Source organism: Trematomus bernacchii, unplaced genomic scaffold (genome assembly GCF_902827165.1).
Source record: "Trematomus bernacchii unplaced genomic scaffold, fTreBer1.1, whole genome shotgun sequence".
Lineage (NCBI taxonomy): Eukaryota > Metazoa > Chordata > Actinopteri > Perciformes > Nototheniidae > Trematomus > Trematomus bernacchii.
Genome location: NW_022987710.1, coordinates 982,468 through 1,006,053, shown reverse-complemented (window position 1 = coordinate 1,006,053; position 23,586 = coordinate 982,468). Strand labels below are relative to the sequence as shown.

General features: G+C 41.5%; 1 protein-coding gene across 1 annotated transcript in view; it reads right to left on the bottom strand.

The window, feature by feature from the left end:
* The window catches only part of rab3b (RAB3B, member RAS oncogene family), a 96,611-nt gene that overhangs the window by 3,910 nt on the left and 69,115 nt on the right, over positions 1–23,586 (bottom strand). The window contains exons 3-4 of the mRNA XM_034140940.1: positions 974–1,092; positions 765–889 (exon numbers count right to left, since the gene is read on the bottom strand). Coding sequence (XP_033996831.1) covers positions 765–889; positions 974–1,092 — 244 coding nt within the window. The remainder of the gene's footprint in view (positions 1–764; positions 890–973; positions 1,093–23,586) is intronic.

Below are 23,586 nucleotides of genomic sequence, written 5' to 3'. Positions count from 1 at the left end.
CGAGTCTGATGGATATTCTAGAATTAATAGCGATACATTTAATACAAATCTGTTTTTAATTTGAACTGTTTTTTTTTATCAAACCAAACCCTGTTTTTGATACGTTATCCTGTTTATTTTTTTTCCCTGTTGAGAAACATTGAGGGAGATTTTAAAACAAAAACTTAGTACCAGCGAATGCTCACACTTTACAGCTTGAGTAAGGTAAGTTAATATGAAACTCCCTCTCGAAGCCAAAATTGAGTACGTTTTGTTCTACGACATTAAATACATCAGCAGTGACCCCACTTGTGATTTTTGAAGAGTTTACGTGTCTGAAAAACGATGGTTGTTAACAAGTGGCTGAATAGGACTACAGAAGTTGTCGAGGACGTTGTACGTCATTACGCCGAACATGTAAACACTCCCGCTAAGTTTGTTTGCCCCTGTTCTGCTTGAAGGCAAGTACCTGCGCTGCAAACTGTTAAAACAAACACTTCAACTTGTATAGTTTTGAATCTGTATTTTTGAATCTTAAGTTGGCGTGACGTTGAAGTCGTGCGACCCTGCTGTACTCTGCTGTAGTTAGTTTATAGCATAACGTTAGCATTTTGCTTCTGGCGATTAGATTTATGATTCGAAATGTATAAAAGTAGGGTAGACATGTGGATATTATTCGGCTGAACAAAACATGCATTTTAATTTCTGGGTCGGCCTACAAAGATATGTCATCCCTGCACCACTCTATAAAGATACTAAGTAACACTCATGCGGCAACATCTCACCTAACTGGTCTGCAAGGTGTTTTCCCTTCTCTGCAGGTATGATTCTCTCCTCGTCCATGTCACACTTGTTACCCACCATGATCACCTGGGCATTATCCCATGAGTACGTCTTAATCTGGGTCGCCCTGTAAGTACATTTTAAATTAATTATTTTGATAATCAAACACACAGAAACAGCATACAGACAAGCTTCCAGGACAATCGCTTACCAGTCCTGGACGGCGTTGAAGGACTCCTCATTGGTTATGTCATACATTAGTATAAAGCCCATGGCGCCACGGTAGTAGGCAGTGGTGATGGTGCGGTAACGCTCCTGACCCGCCGTGTCCTGAAAACAAAAAAAAGACAGCAAAAAAATCAGATTTACTCAGGAATAAAACTCTATACTTAGCTTTATATACTTTTACTTCTAAAGCTGCATTCACATGATTCACAATTTTCTCTTTGCTCACCAAGATGTTGGGCACTATTTTCAACTGTTTTGGTGTAAACAGCTAGCTAAGTTTTGTCAGCCTCTCCTGAAATGACTGACCCAACTGTGCTTCACCCTAAAACTCCTTATCGGGAAATGTGCATCCTACTGCTTATAAATGTTGTGGAAGTGTGTGCTGTTTTTGACAGTGGTGCACAGATAAATGTATTGTCTCCGTGTCACTACAAGCTTTTCTCCCAGAGGTCCTGCCTCCTTTCCAGCCATCAGTTGTGACATTTGTGGTTGGTATTGGGCTGGACACAAACCTGTGATCGTTGAAGCTAACATCCCTGTCCAGATAAACATCACCAAGTGATCATACACTTCCTGGTTGCAGACCTAGCTTCAGAGGAGGCCCTGCTAGGCCATCTAACTGGTCCATTCCAAAGCAAACCCAGAGTACGGTTCTAATCGCATGGGGCAGTTTGGCAAAGAGGTACTATTTTTCCAATCACAAAGCAAGCCACTATCACGAGAAGTGAGAGAAGACCGGTTTTAGTGGAGCCAGGGCCGGAGTACATAGTACCAGGCCTCACTAGTTTAAAAGAACAAATGAAAGGGGAAGTAATGCTTAGCCCCACCCAGGGTTTTGTTGAAAAACTGAAACTGCTGGTAGCCCAATACCTCGTGGAAACTCAATGCTCTAAGACTGTGCCCCTACGCATCTTCAATCCCGTTAACGTTCCCATAACTATCAAAAAGGGGGCCGTTGCAGGTTTTCTTTAACCTGCCTAGGTTCAGCCTGAAGACACTACAGTCCAGCCAGGGCAGACTATAATTGAACCTCCCATGGTCCATAGTTAGAGAAACAAGTAAGTGCCAACAAGCAGATACAAAATAGCCTGGAGTCAGGACTGGCTCTCCGCAGTCACAGCAGCTGGACGTTGCCAATTGTGATGGTCTGCAAAAAGGATATATATAGGATACGTAACCACTACCCCACATACAAGACACAATAATAATATATTGGGAGGGATGAAACCCTCTTTAACACATGCAGAGCACACAGCACACACAGTGAAATGTGTTCTCTGCATTTAACCCATCCTAGTACCGGGGGTCCTTCTCAGGTCGATTAAATGGAATCCTTGCGTCCCTCACTTGCGTCGTTTCCCTGCGTTTAGTCCCTCCCACCAGGGAAGCATGGAGAGACGCAAGGAAACCACAAGAAGCAGGGAAATGAGTTTTAAGAGCAATGGGACGTCCTTTCCTCCGGAGCGTCACGTGAAGCGACGTCCGTTTGTGATGACGCCGCACAGCTGTTCGTCTGACAGCAGCTCTGTCCCCGTTATTTTCACAAACACCCCCGCCTCTGTTAGTACACATTTACTGACACAAACATTTGTACCATCTGTTGTAGACCCAAATACATTAAATAAAATAAGAACTCATTCTCAAAAAAGATAAACGCCATTCTTAAAATGTATAAACGAAACAATAATTGGATTAATATTGATTAGAGTGCACAATAGAAATAAAATAATTCAGAGAAGAAAAAGAGATATGTTATCTATCAAAACCCAGTTAGATTAACATTCATTGGATTGCACACTTAGTTTGTTTGTGTGGATATGTAGCAAATTAACATGTTAAATAGCACTTAATGACTGACTGAATGGAAATGACAATAAATGAAAATGTAAAACGAAAAAGCGATCATGAAAATGATCGTTTGTCTGGTGCCTTGCTCAAGGGCACCACAGCAGGGCAGGAGGTGAACTGGGACCTCTCCAAGTAGCAGTCCACACTCCATACTTTAAGTCTGTTCGGGGACTTGAACCGGCGACCCTACAGCTCCCAGTCCAAGCCCCTATTGACGGAGCCACTGCCGGACCAGGGGTTAGGACAAGATCCTCTCCACTGGTAAATGCTTCAACATGCTGGAAGAAGTCCGGCCCTGCATCATACTACATGTGGTTTGTTAAATACTTTGCTTCTGTGGCTGAGCCGCTCCATGCCCTGACAAAAAATATGCCCATTTTCACTGAAGTGAGGAATGTCAGGCAGTGTTCAGCTATTACTATTACACTATTACATGTCACTTGTTAGATGCTTTTATCCAAAGCGACTTACATACTCAATACTGTGGACAATCCCCACAGGAGCAATTTGGGGTGAAGTGTCCAGGGACACAACGACATGCTGACTGCAGTGGGGTTTGAACCTGTGACCCCCTGATCCCAACACCAAGGCTCTATCCACTGCGCCACATGCCTCCTCAGCAAACACAAATGTTCGCTGACCACAGCTCCAGTCTTGGGTTATCCACTTAAGTTCAGCAAGGCAGGGAGTGCATGCTGGCATCTGGGAGTCGTAAACTTACCAAAACTGTAATGAATAACTGCACTACACAATGGTGAACTGCTGGCCATGGTGGAGTTTACATCACACTTTTGGCAGTATCTCGAGGGCCAGCCCTTCACAGTGCGCACTAACCACAGCAGCCTTCGCTGGCTAATACAGATGAAAGAACCTGAGGGACAGCCTGCCAGGTGGATGGAGAGACTTTGAGTTTGTCAATCATACCGGCCGGTTACACGGCAACGGAGAAAACCTCTCAAGGAGACTCTTTCGCCAGTCTTGTTCATGTAAGATGCCATGCCCCTCCCGTGAGCTTTATTCATCATGCTGTGCAGTTCAAGTTGGACTCTGACATTAACCAGGTGACGCTGAGACCAGTGGGGGTAGAGAGATCCTCAGCTTCCACAGCAGCGAGTCCAATAGGGGTAGGTGAAGCTTCACCTGCTGAAATAGACAATGTAAATTATGGAAAAATCTACCTGACTATGACCAACAACACTACTGACCTAATGCTAAGGAGACTGATCCAGATATTGGCCCTATCAGGACATGGATGGAGGCCAGCAGCGCGTACTTACCATGGGTAAGGTCTCCCCATGCAGTCCAGCAAATAAGACACATTTGAGCCAGTGGATACGTTCTTTTTTGGCAAACTGTAGATCTACTGCTTAGACAACACACAGTTTAATTCACAAGTTGTGCTGCCTCACGTCTACCACCCAGATATCATGAAACAAATACCTGGGCAAATAGGTTGATATTTTGATCAGGAGCGCACAGTGGCTCGGCTACAGACCCAACATTTCTGGAACAGAATTTTGCTCTCTAACTGCAGCACCTGTACTAGCTCGTATCCAAAGCCAGGCACCTCAAGACAACCAAAGCCTCCATAGGCACTGTCAGAGTAGGAGCCATCATGGAGCACATCGCCCTGGATATCAAGAGGCCACTGAATGAGACAGCACAAACTGGATATGGGTCAACCCCAGCCTTTGAAATGGATCCTGCAGACCCTACACTGGGTCTATCTCAACTGTTCGCCGGAGTCGGCACCGTCTCAAGTTTTTAAACTTGAGGAGAGCAGGTTTAATACCATATGCTGTGATTAAAGCTGTTTTTCTTTCTTTGGTATATGCAATTAAAGGTAATATTTTGAGTAATAGAGAATTTCAGTTTTCAGACTTGCTTTTTCCGGGTTTCTTTATGCTCCATTGTGATATATGATCAAATGCTATATAATATACAAGACAAAAGTATTGGGACACCCTTCTGAATCATTGAATTCAGTTTTATTCAGTCCCATTGCCACAGGTGTTTAAAATCAAGCAGTCTGCCTTTACAAACATTTGTGAAAGAATAGGTTGTTCTAAAGAGCTCACTGATTTCTAACGTGGTACATCCTATATTACAATATAGGATGCCACCGTTGCAACAAGTCAGTTTCGTGAAATGTATTCTCTCCTAGATATTCCACGATCAACTGTAAGTGGTATTATTGCAAAATGGAAACGTTTAAGAACCACAGCAACTCAGGCCTTCTTACAAAAAAATAACAACAAAAGAAATAAAAAATGAAATGACCATTAAAAAGTAAAATAAAAGCAATATTCTTTCAGTCACAGTTGTTACAAATACTGAAACATAAAACCAGAACACAATCAAAAGTCAACTTCATACGGTCTAAATATGCTTTCTTTATACATTTTCTTAAACATAAAATATTTCTTACAGCCCTTTAAATCATTCGGTAAAAAATGTTCACTTCTTTACGCCAACTACAGAGACACACATCTGCTTTAAAGTAGTACGTGCAAACTGATGCTTAAAATTGTATTTCCTCCTATGATGCTCATCCTCTGAAATTAAGACAAATTTGTTTTGTATATTTTCTGGCAGTATTCTGTTGTTTGCTTTATGCAAACAACACAAATTGAAGTAAAAAAAATGCTCTAGACCAGGGGTCTCCAACCTTTTTTAGGATGAGAGCTACTTTCAAAAAAGAAAACAAGTCGTGAGCTACTTTTACTCCTCTTTTTTTTGTTATTTGCAGTGTATATATTTAGCACATTTTAACATTATTATATGCTTACCTTTAACCTTTGTGTGCTGTTTGGGTCTGTGGGACCCATTTTTAGTGTTTACTAAAATTATTATTATTTAATTATTTTAACCTGCTTTATTTGGGGGTGGACCTCACATCCTCCAGGGGTCCAGGGGCATGCACCCCCGGGAAGATTTATTTTGAAATGTTGAAGTTAAATGGATCAATCTGGTGCACTTTGAGCACAAAATGAATTTATGGATACAGCTCTCAACACTCAGATGAAAGAGAGCTGTATACTTTTCAATAATCCAAAAATATTTAGAATATGATCACAACCAATAAAAAATCATTTGAACTTGTTTATTCTAATCTTATGTTACCTAGTTAGCATCCTTTCTTTTTATTTATGCATATTTTACCAATCACTCCCCTTTTAAACTTTTTTTTTTTTACTGTCTGATAGTACACATTGGAATGATTTCTTACTTTATTTTTTACAACTAGGCTATATTAAATAGATAAAGGTGTGCTCTCTCCAGCTCTCTCTCTCTCTGTCTCGCTCGCTCACAGAGGCTGTGTGCTCCTTCCGTTGCGATGACGGCTTGCATTAAAAAATAATAATAAACATATTTGTAAAGTGGGGGGACACAAACGTGATTTCGAAAAGTGTCACGGTTAAACTCCTTATGAAGCGGTGAGGTGCTGCTTCATGTTGCTTTTCTTCCCGACTGCAACGCTGGTCGCGCAAATCAAGCAAGAACGTGAGGATTCTTTTAATTAAATTTCCTTTTTTTTTGTGTGTATTTTTTAAATTTTGGATTTGCTTGGCGAGCTACTTATTAGGGGCTTGCGAGCTACCGGTAGAGTGCTTCAGTCTAACCCCTAGATTCCACCGTGTCCGGCTGCGCCGCGTTACGGCTGCGCCACGGTTTTGGTCCGGCCTCCTCCGGCGTCATACCCTACCAGGCGCGTTTCAGAAGCATTTCAGAAGCGGAGTGTCTTGCCTGCCGGCTCGCAGTTTTTGTTGATTTGGGCATATATCCTGGACAGGCTACTTTGTACAGACAAAGTTAATAATAACTGTAATATTCCAGTTATAAACGACTTCAATCAAAGATGTGTTGCTGTATTTTAGTGGTAAAAAAATGCATTCATCATCATAATTATTCTATATGTATAATTTACACAGTGCCTGTAAACCGGAGGAGAACGCTGGCATTTCTCCTCCTACTTGAAAGACTACGGAGGGATAGGGTCTGCAAAATGAGTTTGTGTGTGTGTATATATGCTATATATGCTATATATGCTCTGAACGTTCCACTTCCTGCCTGCCCGACCTTACGTTACGGCTGCGCCGCGTCAAAAATAGGATTCATCCTAATTTTAGAGGAGCCCTGCGCCGAGACGCTTCTGAGCCGTAACGCACCGCGTGTGGTGGAATAGCACCCATTGACTAGAGTGGCCGTGAGCACCGCGGCGCGCCCGTAACGCGCCGCAGACGGACCCGGTGGACTCTAGGGGTTACCCTATTCAATCGCGGGTCTCTTTAATGATTTGATGGTAAAAATTCATTTTCACTGTTCAGGACATGGGCTGCAGTCGAATTGTCAGTTTCTCTTAGGAACCTTAGCTTAGCTTTATCAACATTTGCATGTAATCAACAATTCAAAAACAACAATATTTATTGTCAATTAACATTGAACTATACAGATATACAGTAAAATACTGTGGATATGTATGTGTAATGTTCCTCTCTGGCTGCATTTAAAAATAAAATAGCTTTTGAAAATATGTGCATCTTTAACCTGTTAAGCCCTGAGCTGTTTTTCAGGTCTCAGGCTCGAAAATGACATTCCCAGAACAAATGACCATATCTTCCCTTCTAAAAGGGTTAAATTAATAATCTTTTTTCTCAAAGTAATGATAAACCTGTGAGTTGGATGTAGAAGAATCAGAATCAATATAGATGTTTTTTATTTTAAAGAAAATTCAGATTTTACATAGTAAAAAACTGTAAATGATAGTGTCCGTCCAAAAATTCTTTTTTACTTATAGTGAAAACCACCCTTGGATGATGGGTTAGTAGACTAAAAGCTTTAGGAATCCAAAGTACAACATATAATAAGTACCCTGTATCAAGATTGATGCAAAACAAGTGACATTTGACCTTTTTAGAGAGATTTAGCAAAAAGAAACCACTTCTGGGGTCATTTGGGTGGATTTTCCATATCTCTGGCTTCCCTTGCTCGATTTTGATGGTTGACACCTCTTTCTGACCGTTAGAGCCAATAGAATCGAAGGGGGAGTCCCCCACACACACGTTGTGAGAGAAAAGGTGGGGGTTTCGCGCATGTAATTTTCCATCAGAGTGAACCTATCTCTAGCTTTGACATCTGGAAACGGAAAAGCAGTTTTAATGCTTATGGATTATCAGAAATCATTTCAAAGGGACACAGACACATTATATTAACCTATGGATTAACTTCAGCAGCGTTTTTATCGTTTTAATGCCATTGAAGACCACTTTGGAGAGACTACAGAGCCAAGGTAAAAATGTTAGCATTTTTAGCTACCGAGCGTCACCTGTTTTGATGTCCGTTTTTGCTTATAACGTCGCGAATACGTATAATTCAGTGGTAATGTCGGTGTCAATCGATTTAGTGTCACCTCACAATGTGTTGGATGTGGTGAAAAGATAAATAATAAGGTTTTGTGAGTGATTTTCGGTGCAGTAAGGTGTTAGCATTTTTCGCTCGTTGCTAATTCAGAGGCTCAGTGTTAGCATTGTGGGTTTTCTTTTGAAAATAAAATTAAAATGATCAGTTAGATGAGTTTCTTCCCGTTACATGGATATAAAACATTCATAGTTTTATTTAATTGAACATGCCCTCAGACACTGTTTCCTGCAAGATGTTGCGGCAGTGCCCCGGTACCGGGGTCTCTCGGGCTTAACAGGTTAAAGTGCTTAATTTTAGATAAATAAAATAAAGTGTAGCAGCAGCTTGAGTTTCCCTTTTTCTTTGTTAACCATTTCACATCATGACTTAACAGTTTCAGCCGATTATAGAACAATATCAGTCTTTACACATCATAACAATTGAACAGTTTTAAAGTTTCTCTTTCTTTCCCTCTTATATTGCAGTCCCTCTCTCACTTTTTTTTGTTCAAATCAAATCAAATCAGGTTTTATTTATATAGCACATTTAAAAGCGATTTTTGGTCGAGCCAAAGTGCTGTACATGTAATAAAAACACATTACTACAATCACAATAAACGACAATAAATTACAACAGATATATCTTAAAAACAAAATTAAAAAAAAACACAAGGAACAGTCAGGAGTCGTGCTCCGCTCTAACTAGAAAGCCAGAGAGAAGAAGTGTGTTTTTAGTTTAGATTTAAAAACCCCTAGGGTCTGGGCCGACCTCACATGGAGGGGCAGAGTGTTCCAGAGCCTAGGGCCAGCTGCTGCGAAGGCTCGGTGCCCTCGGGTTTTTAGCCTGGTCTTGGGCACTACCAGCAGCAGCTGGTCAGCAGACCTTAAAGCTCTGGCTGGGGTGTAGCGCTGGAGCAGTTCAGCTATATAGGCCGGAGCCAGCCCATTTAGTGCTTTAAAAACAAATAAAAGGATTTTAAAATCAATTCTGAACCGAACTGGAAGCCAGTGTAGTGAGGCCAGAATAGGGGTGATGTGGTCACGCTTTTTGTGGCCAGTCAGCAAACGTGCAGCAGCGTTTTGGACTAGCTGTAGGCGTTTAATTGAGGCCTGGTCCATACCCACATACAGAGCGTTGCAATAGTCCAGTCTCGAGGTTACAAAGGCGTTAATAACCCTTTCTAAGTCATTAAAAGATAAATACGACTTGGTTTTGGCCAATAGTCTTATTTTAAAAAAGCAGGATTTTACTACGGTGCTGACCTGCTTGTCGAATTGCTAGTGAAGGTCACTCCAAGGTTCATGACCGAGGGGAGGATGTTTTTTTTGATAGAGCCCAGAATATCAACCGGAGAGGCTGGAGGTTGCGGTCCAAAAAAGATGACCTCAGTCTTGCTCTCGTTGAGGTTGAGAACGTTTTTGCTCAGCCAGGATTTTATCTCTGCTAAGCAGTCCATCAACTGCTGTAGTGAGTGTTTGACATTTGCTTTGAGAGGCAGATAGATCTGTACATCGTCGGCGTAGCAGTGGAAGGGAATGTTATGTTTTGTGAGAATTGAACCTAGGGGCAGTATGTACAGTAGAAAAAGGATGGGGCCCAGAATTGAGCCTTGGGGAACCCCACAGGTAAGAGGGGCTTTGGCAGAGGAGAAGGCACCTAGCTGCACTGAGAAGCTACGGTCTGTCAGGTAGGACCTGAACCAGAGCCTGTGATGCCAGCGGACTGTTCAAGCCGTGACAGCAGGATGCTATGGTCCACAGTGTCAAAGGCAGCTGTCAGGTCTAACAGCACCAAGACAGCTGGGCTGCCTGAGTCGGCGGCTAGGAGCAGATCATTAAAAACTCTTAAAAGGGCTGTTTCAGTGCTGTGCATGGGTTTGAAGCCAGACTGAAACTTTTCATGGATTCCATGGATGGTTAAAAAAGACTGCAGCTGGGCGTAGACTACTCGCTCCAGGGCTTTTGATAAAAAAGGTAGCTGGGAGATGGGCCTAAAATTTGCGAGAATGGAGGGGTCGAGATTTTTCGTTTTAAGGAGTGGCTTAACCACGGCATGTTTGAAGGCAGCTGGGACACATCCTGAGGTAAGAGAGGTGTTTAAAAGTAATAAAATACTTGCTCCAACTGAATCAAAAACATCTCTGAGAAGGCGAGAGGGAATGCTGTCTGAGGTGCAGTTTGTCGGCCGCAGGTGCTTGACTACATCCGAGAGAGAAGAGAGGGATACAGGCTCAAAGTGGTCGAGGACAGCAGGGCACAGAAAAGGAGCAGGATCTGGGGTAGCACTAGTGTGGGCTAGCCTAAGAGCAGATACCTTTTCAATAAAAAATGTAAGAAACTTATCACAGAGAGTAGTCGATGGGACAATAGAAGAAACATCACAGGGATTAATGATAGAGTTGAGGACATTAAAAAGAACCTGAGGTTTATGGCTGTTTTTGGAGATTAACAGAGAAATGTGCTCTGTTTTGGCTGCTTTGACTGCCGTCTGGTAGTCAGAAAGGCAAGCACGAAGGATTTCTAGGGAGACATGGAGTTTATCCTTTTTCCATTTTCTCTCTGCACGCCTGGAAGCGCGTCTGAGAGCACGAGTACAGTCATTGAGCCACGGCTCTGATAGAACTTTGGTGCGTCTAAGCGTAAAAGGAGCAACAGAATCCAGTATTAGTGTGCATGTCGAGTCAAACATGGAGATAAGCTCATCAGCATTAAAAGCACAGTTCACATCTAATTTACAGATCGGAGAAGCATTAAAAACATCAGAGAACTGTGAGGCAGTCAAGGGGTTAATCGAACGCAGACGACGCGCCGGGGCACGTGATTCGACTCCTGAGGAAGGGATGGAGGTTGTAAACAGAACCGGTAAATGGTCTGAGATACGCGTTGCTGCACATATTTCATCCACAGATACAGACAGTCCAAACGATAATACTAAGTCCAAAGTGTGTCCTTTTTCGTGTGTTGGGCCAGCCACGGACTGAACAAGACCAAAAGAATCAAGGAGATTTAAAAAGTCCCTAACCAGAGGTTTGGACTCGCAACACACATGGACATTGAAGTCTCCGGAGATCAAAACACGATCATATTTCACCATGATCCCGGACAGAAAGTCAGAAAAGTCATTTATGAAATCCGTATTACACTTTGGCGGACGATACACGACTGCGCAGAGTATAGGCGAGGCCGGGTTCAGTTCAAAAAGCTGCAACTCATAGCTGGCATAGCTAGTTACAGGGTGAAGCAATTGGCATTGGAGGCTAGCTCTAAACACTGATGCTATGCCCCCACCATGGCCAGTGGCACGGGGGGAGCTGAAGAATGTACAGTCAGGAGGAAGAAGTTCAGAGAACAGTGTATACTCGCCAGCGTGGACCCAGGTCTCCGTCAGGAACATAAAATCCAGTTCACGAGAGGTGAAGAAGTCGTTTAGCAGGAACGTTTTGTTTGCTATCGACCTAGCATTTAGCAAAGCCATGCAAAGTTTTCGCTCCGGGCTTGCCGAAGGTGTAGTGCGTCTCAGCTGACGAAGATGTGCGTGTTGAACGCCGCGCGGGCCGGGAGCAGTCAGTCGGGCAGGAGGAGCTGCCAGCGGGCCCATCAGAGGCTGCAGCTCCGGAAAAACGGGGCGAATCCACCGATCCCTCAGATGGCGTGCAGCGGGAGGGCCATGACATCCGAGGCGTGGATAATTCACAGAAGAAGCCGTCAGGTATGCTTTTTGATGGACCAGAGCACCACCACGCTTTCCCCGTCGTCGAAAGTGCTTTCGGTGAGGCAGGATGCAGGGCAACCGGCGCAGGTAGGTGGGAATATCCGACAGTAGAGGGGGGGGGGGACGATTTATGGTTGCCAGATGTAGGTTTGGGCAGCAATATCAACTCCAGTGAGGGTCTGAGGTGGAGGAGAGCTTGGCGATCATAAACGAGCAGAGCAGAGACATTCTGACAAACATAAAACAAAAACAGGATAGCTAAAGGTAGAGAGCTGAGCGAGCGGCGAGCCGACACAGGCGCCATCTTGAATCACGTGTTCAGTGCAAGAATTGAGCTCGAGCTTGGCCAGCAGTTTAAATCTGGGCGGAAATGGTGTCAGGGCCATTCTCATACACACAAGCAGGCAACGGCGCCGGATTCATTTCAGAAGTGGTGGGGCCAAAAAGTGCGTGTGTATGTGACATACTTGCCAACCCTCCCGATTTTCGCGGGAGACTCCCGTTTTCCTCCCGGGGTCATATTTCTCCAGCATTTCTTCCGATTTCTGACTTAATCTGATTTGTGAGTCACGACCTGTTTCATTCTAACATAACGCTCCAAATGTTACTGTTTCCACTCAGACTTCAATACAGCTACACCATTGTTTGGTTTCCATGGTAACGCGTCTCTTTACGGAGCGTCCACACAGCAGTGTTAAAAAAATCTTGGAGGTGGGCGTATCTGAAGCTTGGGGATTTTTTTGCGAGCAACGCGACCAACAACCAATCACATGAAACTCCCGCCCCCGATATACAAAGCAAAAAAGCCTGAAGTAAACTGATATAAACTCCCCAAACAGGCGAAAACCTACCACTGTCTCTGCCACCTCCCTCCATACTTGGCTCCTCCGGTTTGTATCCCGGTAGGTAAATAGGGACTGGTCATAAAGCACCGGGTGATTCCCTACCGCTATAATTAATTTCTCCTCCATTTTTTGGAATATGAGGAAATGACTCTCCCAGTATACACGCGGTTTGATTGGCTAGCGCTTGTACTGTCAGATTTGCATAAACGGGATTTGATTGGCTGATGCTTCCACCTCAGCTTCAAAAGTTGAACATTGCTCAACTTTTGAATCCTGAGATGCCTGGAAATCTCCGCTCTGCTTCCCACCATCCAGTTCGGCGAAAAGTGAGGCAAAGTGACGTCACTCCATTCAAAGTGAATGGGCAGAAGTGTTGGAAGATTTTTTTTAACGCTGCTGTGTGGACGGGTCGTTAGTAGCACGCGCAACTGAAAGTCTGAGGGTGTTCAGCATGGGGAGGAAGATAGTCACAGAAAACAGAACAAGAATGGACAACTCTGCCCTCTGCTCACTCCTTTCCTGTAAATTAAACTATACAGGTCCAGCCCACACATATGACAGCGCATTTGCTCCATCATTCCATCTCTTAATTTTTCCTGCTCAATACGCTCTTGTTTGACAAGCTGAATGTTGACTGGTGTTTGACTGAAGTAAGCGCACTTTTTTTGAACACACTGTGAAAAGTTCCAGTTATTAACTCCGGTATTTACAAAGCTGTCATCTCCACATTTGGAGAAAGTTACAAGCCGTTTGACAGCAGCAAATCTGCATATTTCACAGAAGGCTCGTTTAGTGGTTTTGCAAATAATGAACCACTCTCTGTTTTTGTACCATTCTGCATTGAAGTACCTTTCTCTTTACCCAAATAAGCTTTTATTTGCCCGTCTCAATGTCCCGACAACAAACCTCCATGCAGTCGGAACCAGCCTGTTTCGGTTCAACGATGCTGGCGGTTTTGACAGTCTCTGCGGCCGCAGAGCTGCTGCTTTGGGGTTCATCTGGCTGCGCTGGTTCTATGGTTGAAGGGCCAGGCTCCGGAGTTGTGAATGTCAGGGATGTGACATTCAAGTTGTTGAATTTCAGTTTAGTTTGACTGTATTTTGTTTTGTTATGCGCCGGTTCTTCTGACATGTTTGCAAGTTTATCTATCTAAGTTAATGGCTGACACACTTCTAAAAGGGGTAAATTAATAATCTTTTTTCTCATGTATGATGTAGAAGTGTCAGAATCAATATAGATGTTTTTATTTTAAAGTAAATTCAGATGGAACATAGTAAAAACATGTAAATTATAATCTCCGCCTAAAAAAAAACCTACTTACAGTGAAAACCACCCTTGAATGATGGGTTAGTAGACTAAAAGCTTTAGGAATCCAAACTATAACATATAATAAGTACCCTGTATAAAGATTGATGCAAAACAAGTGAAATTTGACCTTTTTAGAGCGGTTTAGAAAAATAAAGTCCAGGCGGACTCACCTCTGGGTAATTTGGGAACCATCAGTTCCATTTGACCTTTTTCACTGTAAAAATCATTTTATTAGTTTGAAATATCACTATAGGTATTCATTCCATCCAAGTACAACTGTTGTAAAACACATTTTTATTTTTATTTGTTTGTAATCTGCTCTGTTATCTGCTGTCCGCTCTGTGCTCCGTGCGCTCTGGGTCCTGCAATAACGGCTTCCTTACGTTGTAAACACTGCGTAGAGTCTGTTGCGTAATGTGCTGACGCTGGCTGGCATTCTTTATACTTTACGCAGGACCATATCTCTGGAACCCATTGGTCGATTTACACCTTTTTCTTAACCATTAGATCCAATAGATTTGGGAACTGCCCATCGATTGATGGGCAGTTCCCAAATCCACGTAAACATTACCATTGCGGACGTAATAGAGAAGCAAACGAAGCATATCTGAAAGTACAAGCCTGGACTGCAAAACTTTATACCCAGTATATTGCCATAAATATGATGATGGATTATCAGTAAAAATGTCTACGTGACACAGAGACATTGGATTAACCTTGAGCGGCGTTTTTATTCCGTTGAACATAACTTTTGATCACAAATCAAAAAAGGTAAGACGTATTTATTGTAATATTTTTGAAACCGGATGTTGTTTACTTTCTCTTTTCTGGCTGATAGCTCAGAGAATTCGGGGTCGTACAGTTATGACATTACATGTATGGAATCTGTCGAATCTCAGCTTGCTAGTCGATATTTTGTTTGTGCAGTTACGATAAGTAATAAGGGCATTTCTACAGTGAGTTCTGTGAAAAGTCCGTTAGCATTAGTTAGCATTTTTTCGCTCAATGCTAATTCAAAGGCTTGGTATTACTCTTGTGTTTCTTTTAGCAAAAAATTGTTCATATTGTCAGTTAGCAGAGTTTCTTCACGTTAAAAGGGTATGGAACATTAATAGTTTCATAAATGTTAAGAAGGGTTAAGCCATTCAGCAGTGTATAAAGTAATTAAGCTTCATCTTAAAGGTGGGGTAGGTAATTTTGGAGAAACCAGCTCGATATCGCTAGGATTTGAAAATACACAGCCGGAAAAAATCTGCCACTTCCTTACAGAGCCCCTCCTCCAACACACACAAACGCGCACATGACCAATGAGGGCACGAGATAAGTTTGTGCACAGAAGTACTACGGCTTCCACAGATGACATTTTTGTATGGATTTTTTGTCAAAGCACTTAAAATATTCATTGCTATCGGGGTGTTAAGAGCATTCCATGGAATATAACAAAAAGTGTCTCTCGAGCCGGTTTCTCAAACTTACCTACCCCACCTTTAACAGGCTACAACCATTAAGCCATGAACAAATAAATGAATGGATAACTGTAATTCAATAATATAGCCTTTATCTATTTGGAAAATTTATTTTTTCCATAATTACAATTTTGCTTAAGTATTCAGGATAATTTTTTTGAGTGTTTTTACACAGTACAGTTGTTTGCTTCTTTTAGCTTTTTAAGTGACATAGAACATTGACTTTTCACCAGCTTCTCACTCAGAGGGGGAGAGCGGGAGAACTGTAAGTGATCATGGATATATTGTAATATTAATGAACTGGTTGGGCCATGGGAAGAGAAGCCCACTCAGGGACATACTGGGACTGAAATTAAAGGGGACCTCTCATGCAAAATGCACTTTTTGATGTCTTATATACATAAATGTGTCCCCAGTGTGTCAGGGAACTCAAAACAAAACCCTCTCTCTTTTCCTCTGTACCCAAATCTCTAAAAACAAGGGTACAACGTAGCTGATCCAGATTTGCATCCGATATGATGTAATAGAGTGGCGAAGTCCCTCCCCTTCCGGTGGACCTCCATGGGACCTTATTTAGGAAAAAGTATATATTGAAGTCAATGGAGAGAGAAAGATTATCTTTCGATCCCGTTTGAATTGTGCCACGAATTACACATATGATGTTTGTCAATTTAAAAGATAATTTTGCAAGTCAAAAAAAAAATAATGTGTCGTAAAACTGTGAAGTAACACATTTGTTTGTGTGAAACGCTCAATGAACTACATCTCTGGTCTCACAGAACAACACACGTCACCAAGATGGCCGTCACTACTGTCTTGTCAACAAAACGATTGACTATCCTCACTATCACCACAATGAAACACGTCCTGAAGAAAGTCATGCAAAGCTGCCTGCCTGCCTTCCTTTGATTCTCTCTGAACTGCCTGGTCTTTGTAATGTTTAATGTCAACCATTTGTGCAGATAGCATGAAGTAGAGAAGATCGCTAGCGTTAGCGTTAGCATTTCTCCCCCGGGCTTAAATTGTGTATTATAGAATGATCACACCGGTGTGACAGTACTCTTCAAAGGGTTCACGAAATATGACTACTACTCTTACTGTTTAACATTTTGGGTTACTTAATGTTACTTCATGTTAAGGCTAATACAAATGACAAGGCTGTAATGCTAACTAACGTGCTAGCTACTAGCTAGCTTGATCCAGACACTCCTGGTCCTTTCATCAGATGGGAAGCGAAAGAACGAGCAAGACCCATTGCATTGTATGATAACAACCTGGTACTAAGCACACAGGCATCTTGTTAAAGTTATCTTATCTTAGCCAGCGCCATATAGATAGATTATATCTATATGGCGCTGATCTTAGCTATCTCTTAGTGGAGGAAAACAATTGTGACATCACTTACGCGACTCTGGGATTTGTAGTCTTTCTAGTTGCGTATTTTTCATAGTCTTATATTTCAACAGTTTTACGACAAACTGTGACCTTTTTGACATGGAAATTATTTTTTAAGATTGACAAACATCATATGTGTAATTCATGGCACAATTCAAACGGGATCGAAAGATAAGTTTTCTCTCTCCATTGACTTCAATACATAATTTTTCCGAAATAAGGTCCCATGGGGCGGAAGTAGATGGGCGTGACTTCGCCACTTTATATCGGCAATGCGGACCCATGGCACCAGTGGCGACTGGTCATTAGGGGCACAGCCCCACCTAGTGTCAGCAGAAAGTATTACAAATAATGATTACAAAGAAATGAAAAGAAATGCCAAAATATGAATTAAAATATATATAAAATATATTTTAAGATCATGTTTAATCATCTGATTCGTCTGTACATTGCTGTTTCAGTCTGTGTTCTTCTAATTAGTGTCCACAGTGTGTGCCTATTGAGCCGTTTTGAGCCATGTGGGACAAAACCCGATCATGCCCCTCTCTCTAAGTGAATGGTGACTGTAAAAACTACACTGCGCATGCTCAGAGTATTTTTCTTTTTAATATGTGTGGCAAAGAAATAATGACCATAGGGGCACTGAGCTGCCATCCCCACCATACATCATCTCACATAATTCAGAGCTGATTGGCTGTAAGTACGTGTGCCGCGAAAAGTGTAGTGTGTGAAGAGGAGACGAGAGAGGTGCAGTGACGCATCCTAAAACCCGGAAGTAAGCTGCGCATGGGTTCCCTCGACAAAAAAACAATGAGATTTCTCCATAGTATTTTAGAAAATAGCTCGAAATAAGATCTGTGGGAAACGTACCTGTTAGATAAATGCACGTTGAAACTACAAGAAGATAAGGAGGACCGGACTTTTACAAAAAAGTAATAGAGATTTTTGTCCAGAATGATAGCATGGACTTCATCTTCAAGTCAAGGTAAGAACACCATTTTATTGAAAAAGGGATCTTACTATATTTAAATGATAAAATTACATTTTCTGTTTAAAATTAATCGAAGCATCAAGGCAAGGCAAGGCAAGGCAAGTTTATTTATATAGCACCTTTCAACACAAGGCAACCCAAAGTGCTTTACAAAAATGGAAGACATTTTAAAAATGGCATTTAAAATCAGTCATTAAAAAGGAAAGATAATAAAATAAACATTAAAAGAAAAAATACATGGATAAAAGTTAAAAGTTACAGTGCAGTTTAAGATGTGAATAGTTCAATTAAAAGCAGCGGCAAAAAGAAAAGTCTTCAGCCTGGATTTAAAAGTAGTAAGAGTTGCAGCGGACCTGCAGGTTTCTGGGAGTTTGTTCCAGATATTCGGAGCATAATAACTGAATGCTGCTTTACCATGTTTAGTTCTGACTCTGGGGACAGAAAGCTGACCAGTCCCTGAAGACCTGAGGGTTCTGGATGGTTCATAATTTAGCAGTAGGTCAGACATGTATTTTGGGCCTAAACCATTCAAAGCTTTATAAACCAGCAACAATATTTTGAAATCTATTCTTTGACACACAGGAAGCCAGTGTAAAGACTTCAGAACAGGAGTGATGTGATCCACTTTCTTAGTGTTAGTGAGGACTCGAGCAGCGGCGTTCTGAATTAGCTGCAGCTTTCTAATAGATTTTTTAGTGAGGCCTGTAAAGACACCATTGCAGTAGTCGAGTCTACTGAAGATAAAAGCATGGACCAGTTTTTCCAAATCCTGCTGTGACATTAGTCCTTTAATCCTAGATATGTTCTTTAGGTGATAGTAGGCTGATTTAGTAACTGTTTTAATGTGACTGTTGAAACTCAGGTCAGAGTCCATGACTACACCTAGATTTCTGGCTGTATCTGTTGTTTTGAACATTGCAGACTGAAGCTCAGCGCTAACTTTTATACGTCAGACTAAAAAAGCTTTTGAAAATAATATAATACTTTGATTTAGGTCAAAATATAATATTTGTAAACCTGAAGAGTCAGCCATGAACTTCACTGCAGAAGCTTATATAAACATCTACATTTTTTGTGCCCCACCACTTTTGTACATATAAAAACGCCACTGCATGGCACTATCAGAAACGTTGCTATCAGAAACAATGCCCGACTGTTTTGGACGTAATATGGTCTTTGTTTACATTAGCAAGCATCGCTAACCCCTAGATTCCACCGGGTCCGTCTGCGCCGCGTTGCGGTTTTGGTCCGGCCTCCTCCGGCGTCATACCCTACCAGGCGCGTTTCAGAAGCATTTCAGAAGCGGAACGTCTTGCCTGCCGGCTCGCAGTTTTTGTTGATTTGGGCATATTTCCTGGACAGGCTACTTTGTACAGACAAAGTTAATAATAACTGTAATATTCCAGTTATAAACGACATGAATCAAAGATGTGTTGCTGTATTTTAGTGGTAAAAAAATGCATTCATCATCATAATTATTCTATATATATAATTTACACAGTGCCTGTAAACCGGAGGAGAACGCTGACATTTCTCCTCCTACGGAGGGATAGAGTCTGCAAAATGTGTTTGTATATATATATATATATGCTATATATGCTTTGAACGTTCCACTTCCTGCCTGCCCGACCTTACGTTACGGCTGCGCCGCGTCAAAAATAGGATTCATCCTAATTTTAGAGGAGCCATGCGCCGAGACGCTTCTGATCCGTAACGCGCCGCGTGTGGTGGAATAGCACCCATTGACTAGAGTGGCCGCGATCGCCGTGAGCACCGCGGCGCAGCAGTAACACGCCCGTAACGCGCCGCAGACGGACCCGGTGGAATCTAGGGGTTAGCCATTTCTTGGTATGGCTGTAGCCTACCCCTGCCATACCCTGGCGCCGCCACTGGTCTGAAGTGACTTTACTTCATGGACTCTGACCTGAGTTTCAACAGTCACATTAAAACAGTTACTAAATCAGCCTACTATCACCTAAAGAACATATCTAGGATTAAAGGACTAATGTCACAGCAGGATTTGGAAAAACTTGTCCATGCTTTTATCTTCAGTAGACTCGACTACTGCAATGGTGTCTTTACAGGCCTCACTAAAAAATCTATTAGAAAGCTGCAGCTAATTCAGAACGCCGCTGCTCGAGTCCTCACTAACACTAAGAAAGTGGATCACATCACTCCTGTTCTGAAGTCTTTACACTGGCTTCCTGTGTGTCAAAGAATAGATTTCAAAATATTGTTGCTGGTTTATAAAGCTTTGAATGGTTTAGGCCCAAAATACATGTCTGACCTACTGCTAAATTATGAACCATCCAGAACCCTCAGGTCTTCAGGGACTGGTCAGCTTTCTGTCCCCAGAGTCAGAACTAAACATGGTAAAGCAGCATTCAGTTATTATGCTCCGAATATCTGGAACAAACTCCCAGAAACCTGCAGGTCCGCTGCAACTCTTACTACTTTTAAATCCAGGCTGAAGACTTTTCTTTTTGCCGCTGCTTTTAATTGAACTATTCACATCTTAAACTGCACTGTAACTTTTAACTTTTATCCATGTATTTTTTATTTTAATGTTTATTTTATTATCTTTCCTTTTTAATGACTGATTTTAAATGCCATTTTTAAAATGTCTTCCATTTTTGTAAAGCACTTTGAATTACCTTGTGTTGAAAGGTGCTATATAAATAAACTTGCCTTGCCTTGCCTTACTTTGGTTGTTATCACCAAATAACCCAGTAATGTTACAGCTACTTAGTTGCTGTTCAAGCTAGACTCTATTTCAATATAGTTTTGGTATTAAAATAATGTTACACCTTTTTGTATGCCCTGAACGCAAAAACAACCACATACAAGAATATATATTTTTCATTAGGTGCGTTCACACCGCAGTACTTTTCCCACTTTAGTTCCGATATAGTTCCGAAATGTCGCGTTCACACCAAAAACAGCCGGAACTAAAATGAGTTAATGAGAACATTTTTACCCCCTTTTCCGTCCCTGCTAGAGAGCAGGTACTTTCGTGGGAGAAAAAGGTTCCTATGTCTGATTGGCTGGGCGGAATGCAAACCACGCCCCGTAAAACTCCCAAAAAGTTTTGTGAAGCCGCCATTTTATTATCCTCGCATTAGCATTATTAGCATTAGCATTAGCCCAGTGCAGAAACGCAGAGACTAAGGTTGCGGTCGAATAGTCCATTTAGCTTAGGAACCTTCCTAACGGAGTGAAATGACCCGGAAGTACCTCAGTGGCAGCCATGATAAGTGCTGTTCGAATTCTCTAAATGAAAGGAAAGGAGGTTTCAAACTTCCTTTATAACCTCCTTTAGCTTAGGAACCACTGGACCTCCCTAACCGAAAGGAGAGGAGAAAATGCTGCCCCACAATGCCTTGCGGCCGGTCACACAACAGTCGGAAACAACCGATTATGACCGAGAAATGATATCATGAAAGTTACGGTGCTTATTAAGCATTTTAAAACGTATGTGGTAAGTTGCCAAAGTGCTTTGAACGTTCAGCAGTATTATAATCAAAAAGAGAAATATGAACGTTAGTTTTTACTGAAATTATCAAATAAAATCAACATTTCACAGTCTTTACTGAGCTGTATGGGGTTTGTTCAACTTTTAAAAGATGTTTGAATCTTTTAAAAGTTGAATTAATGTGTTTCTTGGTCACAGTGATAGATGTTAAGGACTAACGTTTATAATACATACATTTGTATTTATTTTAAGATCTTTTCATAAAATAATACGTATTGGGATCATTTGTATTAATGTGGACAGGAGGGAGAGGGTGACATAAGTTTCACTTTCCTTTTTTATTTCAATTCCAACTTTGGTCATGAAGAATATGTTTCTCTGTTGTCCACGTTCATAAAGCATAAAACAACAGCATCAGAGCACGGTGCAGAGTCTCTAGTTGAGTAGTCCCTCGTTCTTATTAAACATCCATGTTGTAGTCCGCTGTATAGAAAACTGTAGTTTCCATAGTTTCCCCACAGCAGCAGACGCACATTTATGACGTCCGCTGGCGCATCATAAACACGTCGGATAGTGAAAGTGCAGTCGGATTCTCTAAAGTACCGCAGTCTCTTCTCCTAAATCCTTTTGAATTCACCTATCCACTATCCCTTAACCCTGTGACGTTTCACTCAGAGGTCAAGGAATAGACGATAGGGTTAGAACTTAGGAGCTGATTTTTTGACTATTCGACCGCAACCTAACTTATGGCAACACAAAAGAAAACATGGGAGCGGTGGAGATGAGGAGGTGTCGGCGTTCTGGCGATTTACTCGGAAGGCTTCAGTAGAAGCTGCTTATTTATTTTATTTCATTTCATTTTGGCACCATGGCAGAGGTAAATATAGAGTTAATGTGCGGAGATTATAATGTCCTGTTTACTAAAATATGTATTGTTTTATGATGTTTAGTTGACAAAATAGTCTCTGTACTACATTTTGCTGCACTCAAGCATACATCTGAAGACAAGAGGGAGTATATATATATTGTATATATATATATTTTGTATAGATGTTGCAACTATACAGAGCTTTGGCAATACTATATATAACTATGGTCATGCTAATTGAATTGAGTATACCTTTAAAGGACACCTATCATGCTATATTTAAATGAAATATTGTAGGGCCATAGCTACAGATGGAGCATCTTATTTCAGACTCCAGTTTACTGCTTCCTGCCTACTACCTGCCTAAGACCTGCCAAAGACCAGTATCTGGGAATGTTAAGCCCTCCCACTATTTTCCAAGAGGGCATTGCCAGATTTTCAATTTCAGGATTTAACCAGGAGATGGCGCTTCCTTCACAAAAACAGGAAGACAACTTTCATGGACTTTCAGTTTTGTTTAGAAGAGCTTTTGAACACATCAATATTTTAGATCAAATGAAGTATATCTAATCTTGTAATTCAATAATATATAGTCTTTATATATTAAATAACTATGGCCAAACTAAGACTTAGTTTTTCACAAGAGAAAATGCAGATATTATATAAAAAACTAAAGTTAAAATCTTGTTTTTAATGCCCCAAGAGCAATAAAAACACTTGTTAAAAAAATCCTGAGTGAGGCTTTCATAAATTGCATTTAGCTGACGCTTTTATCCAAAGCGACTTACTATTTAATAAATGATAAATGATTATTCATAACAAATATGAGTGATGTGTGATTATTATTCATGCTATATACTGATATAGGGCTAAGTAAGCAATCAATCCTGCAAATTAACCCTTAGTTGTTCAATATATTTATTCAGACAATGTGAGTAGAAATACAAAAAATTCTGCTCCCACCTAAGGCCAACGTTGCAATATTACAACATTTCCCTAAAAACTTACCAAAACGTAAACATTTTTAAAACTCTTTCATTTCTGCTCCAGAGGCCAGGGGTTAAATTGGGATTTGATATGTGGGGGGGCTCTGTTAGAAGGTGTGACGGGGGAGGGGGGAGAGAGTTAGACGCTCGTGAATTGTCAACGGGGGGGGGGTTGACATCAGAGCATCGTCCTATGGGCTTAGCCCCGGACAGGTACAACAGGTATTCACTCAGAGGGGGGTACTAAATGCCACCCATTTACATGTAGGCAAACAAAATCAACATACAGTAGGGGGGTGGGGGATG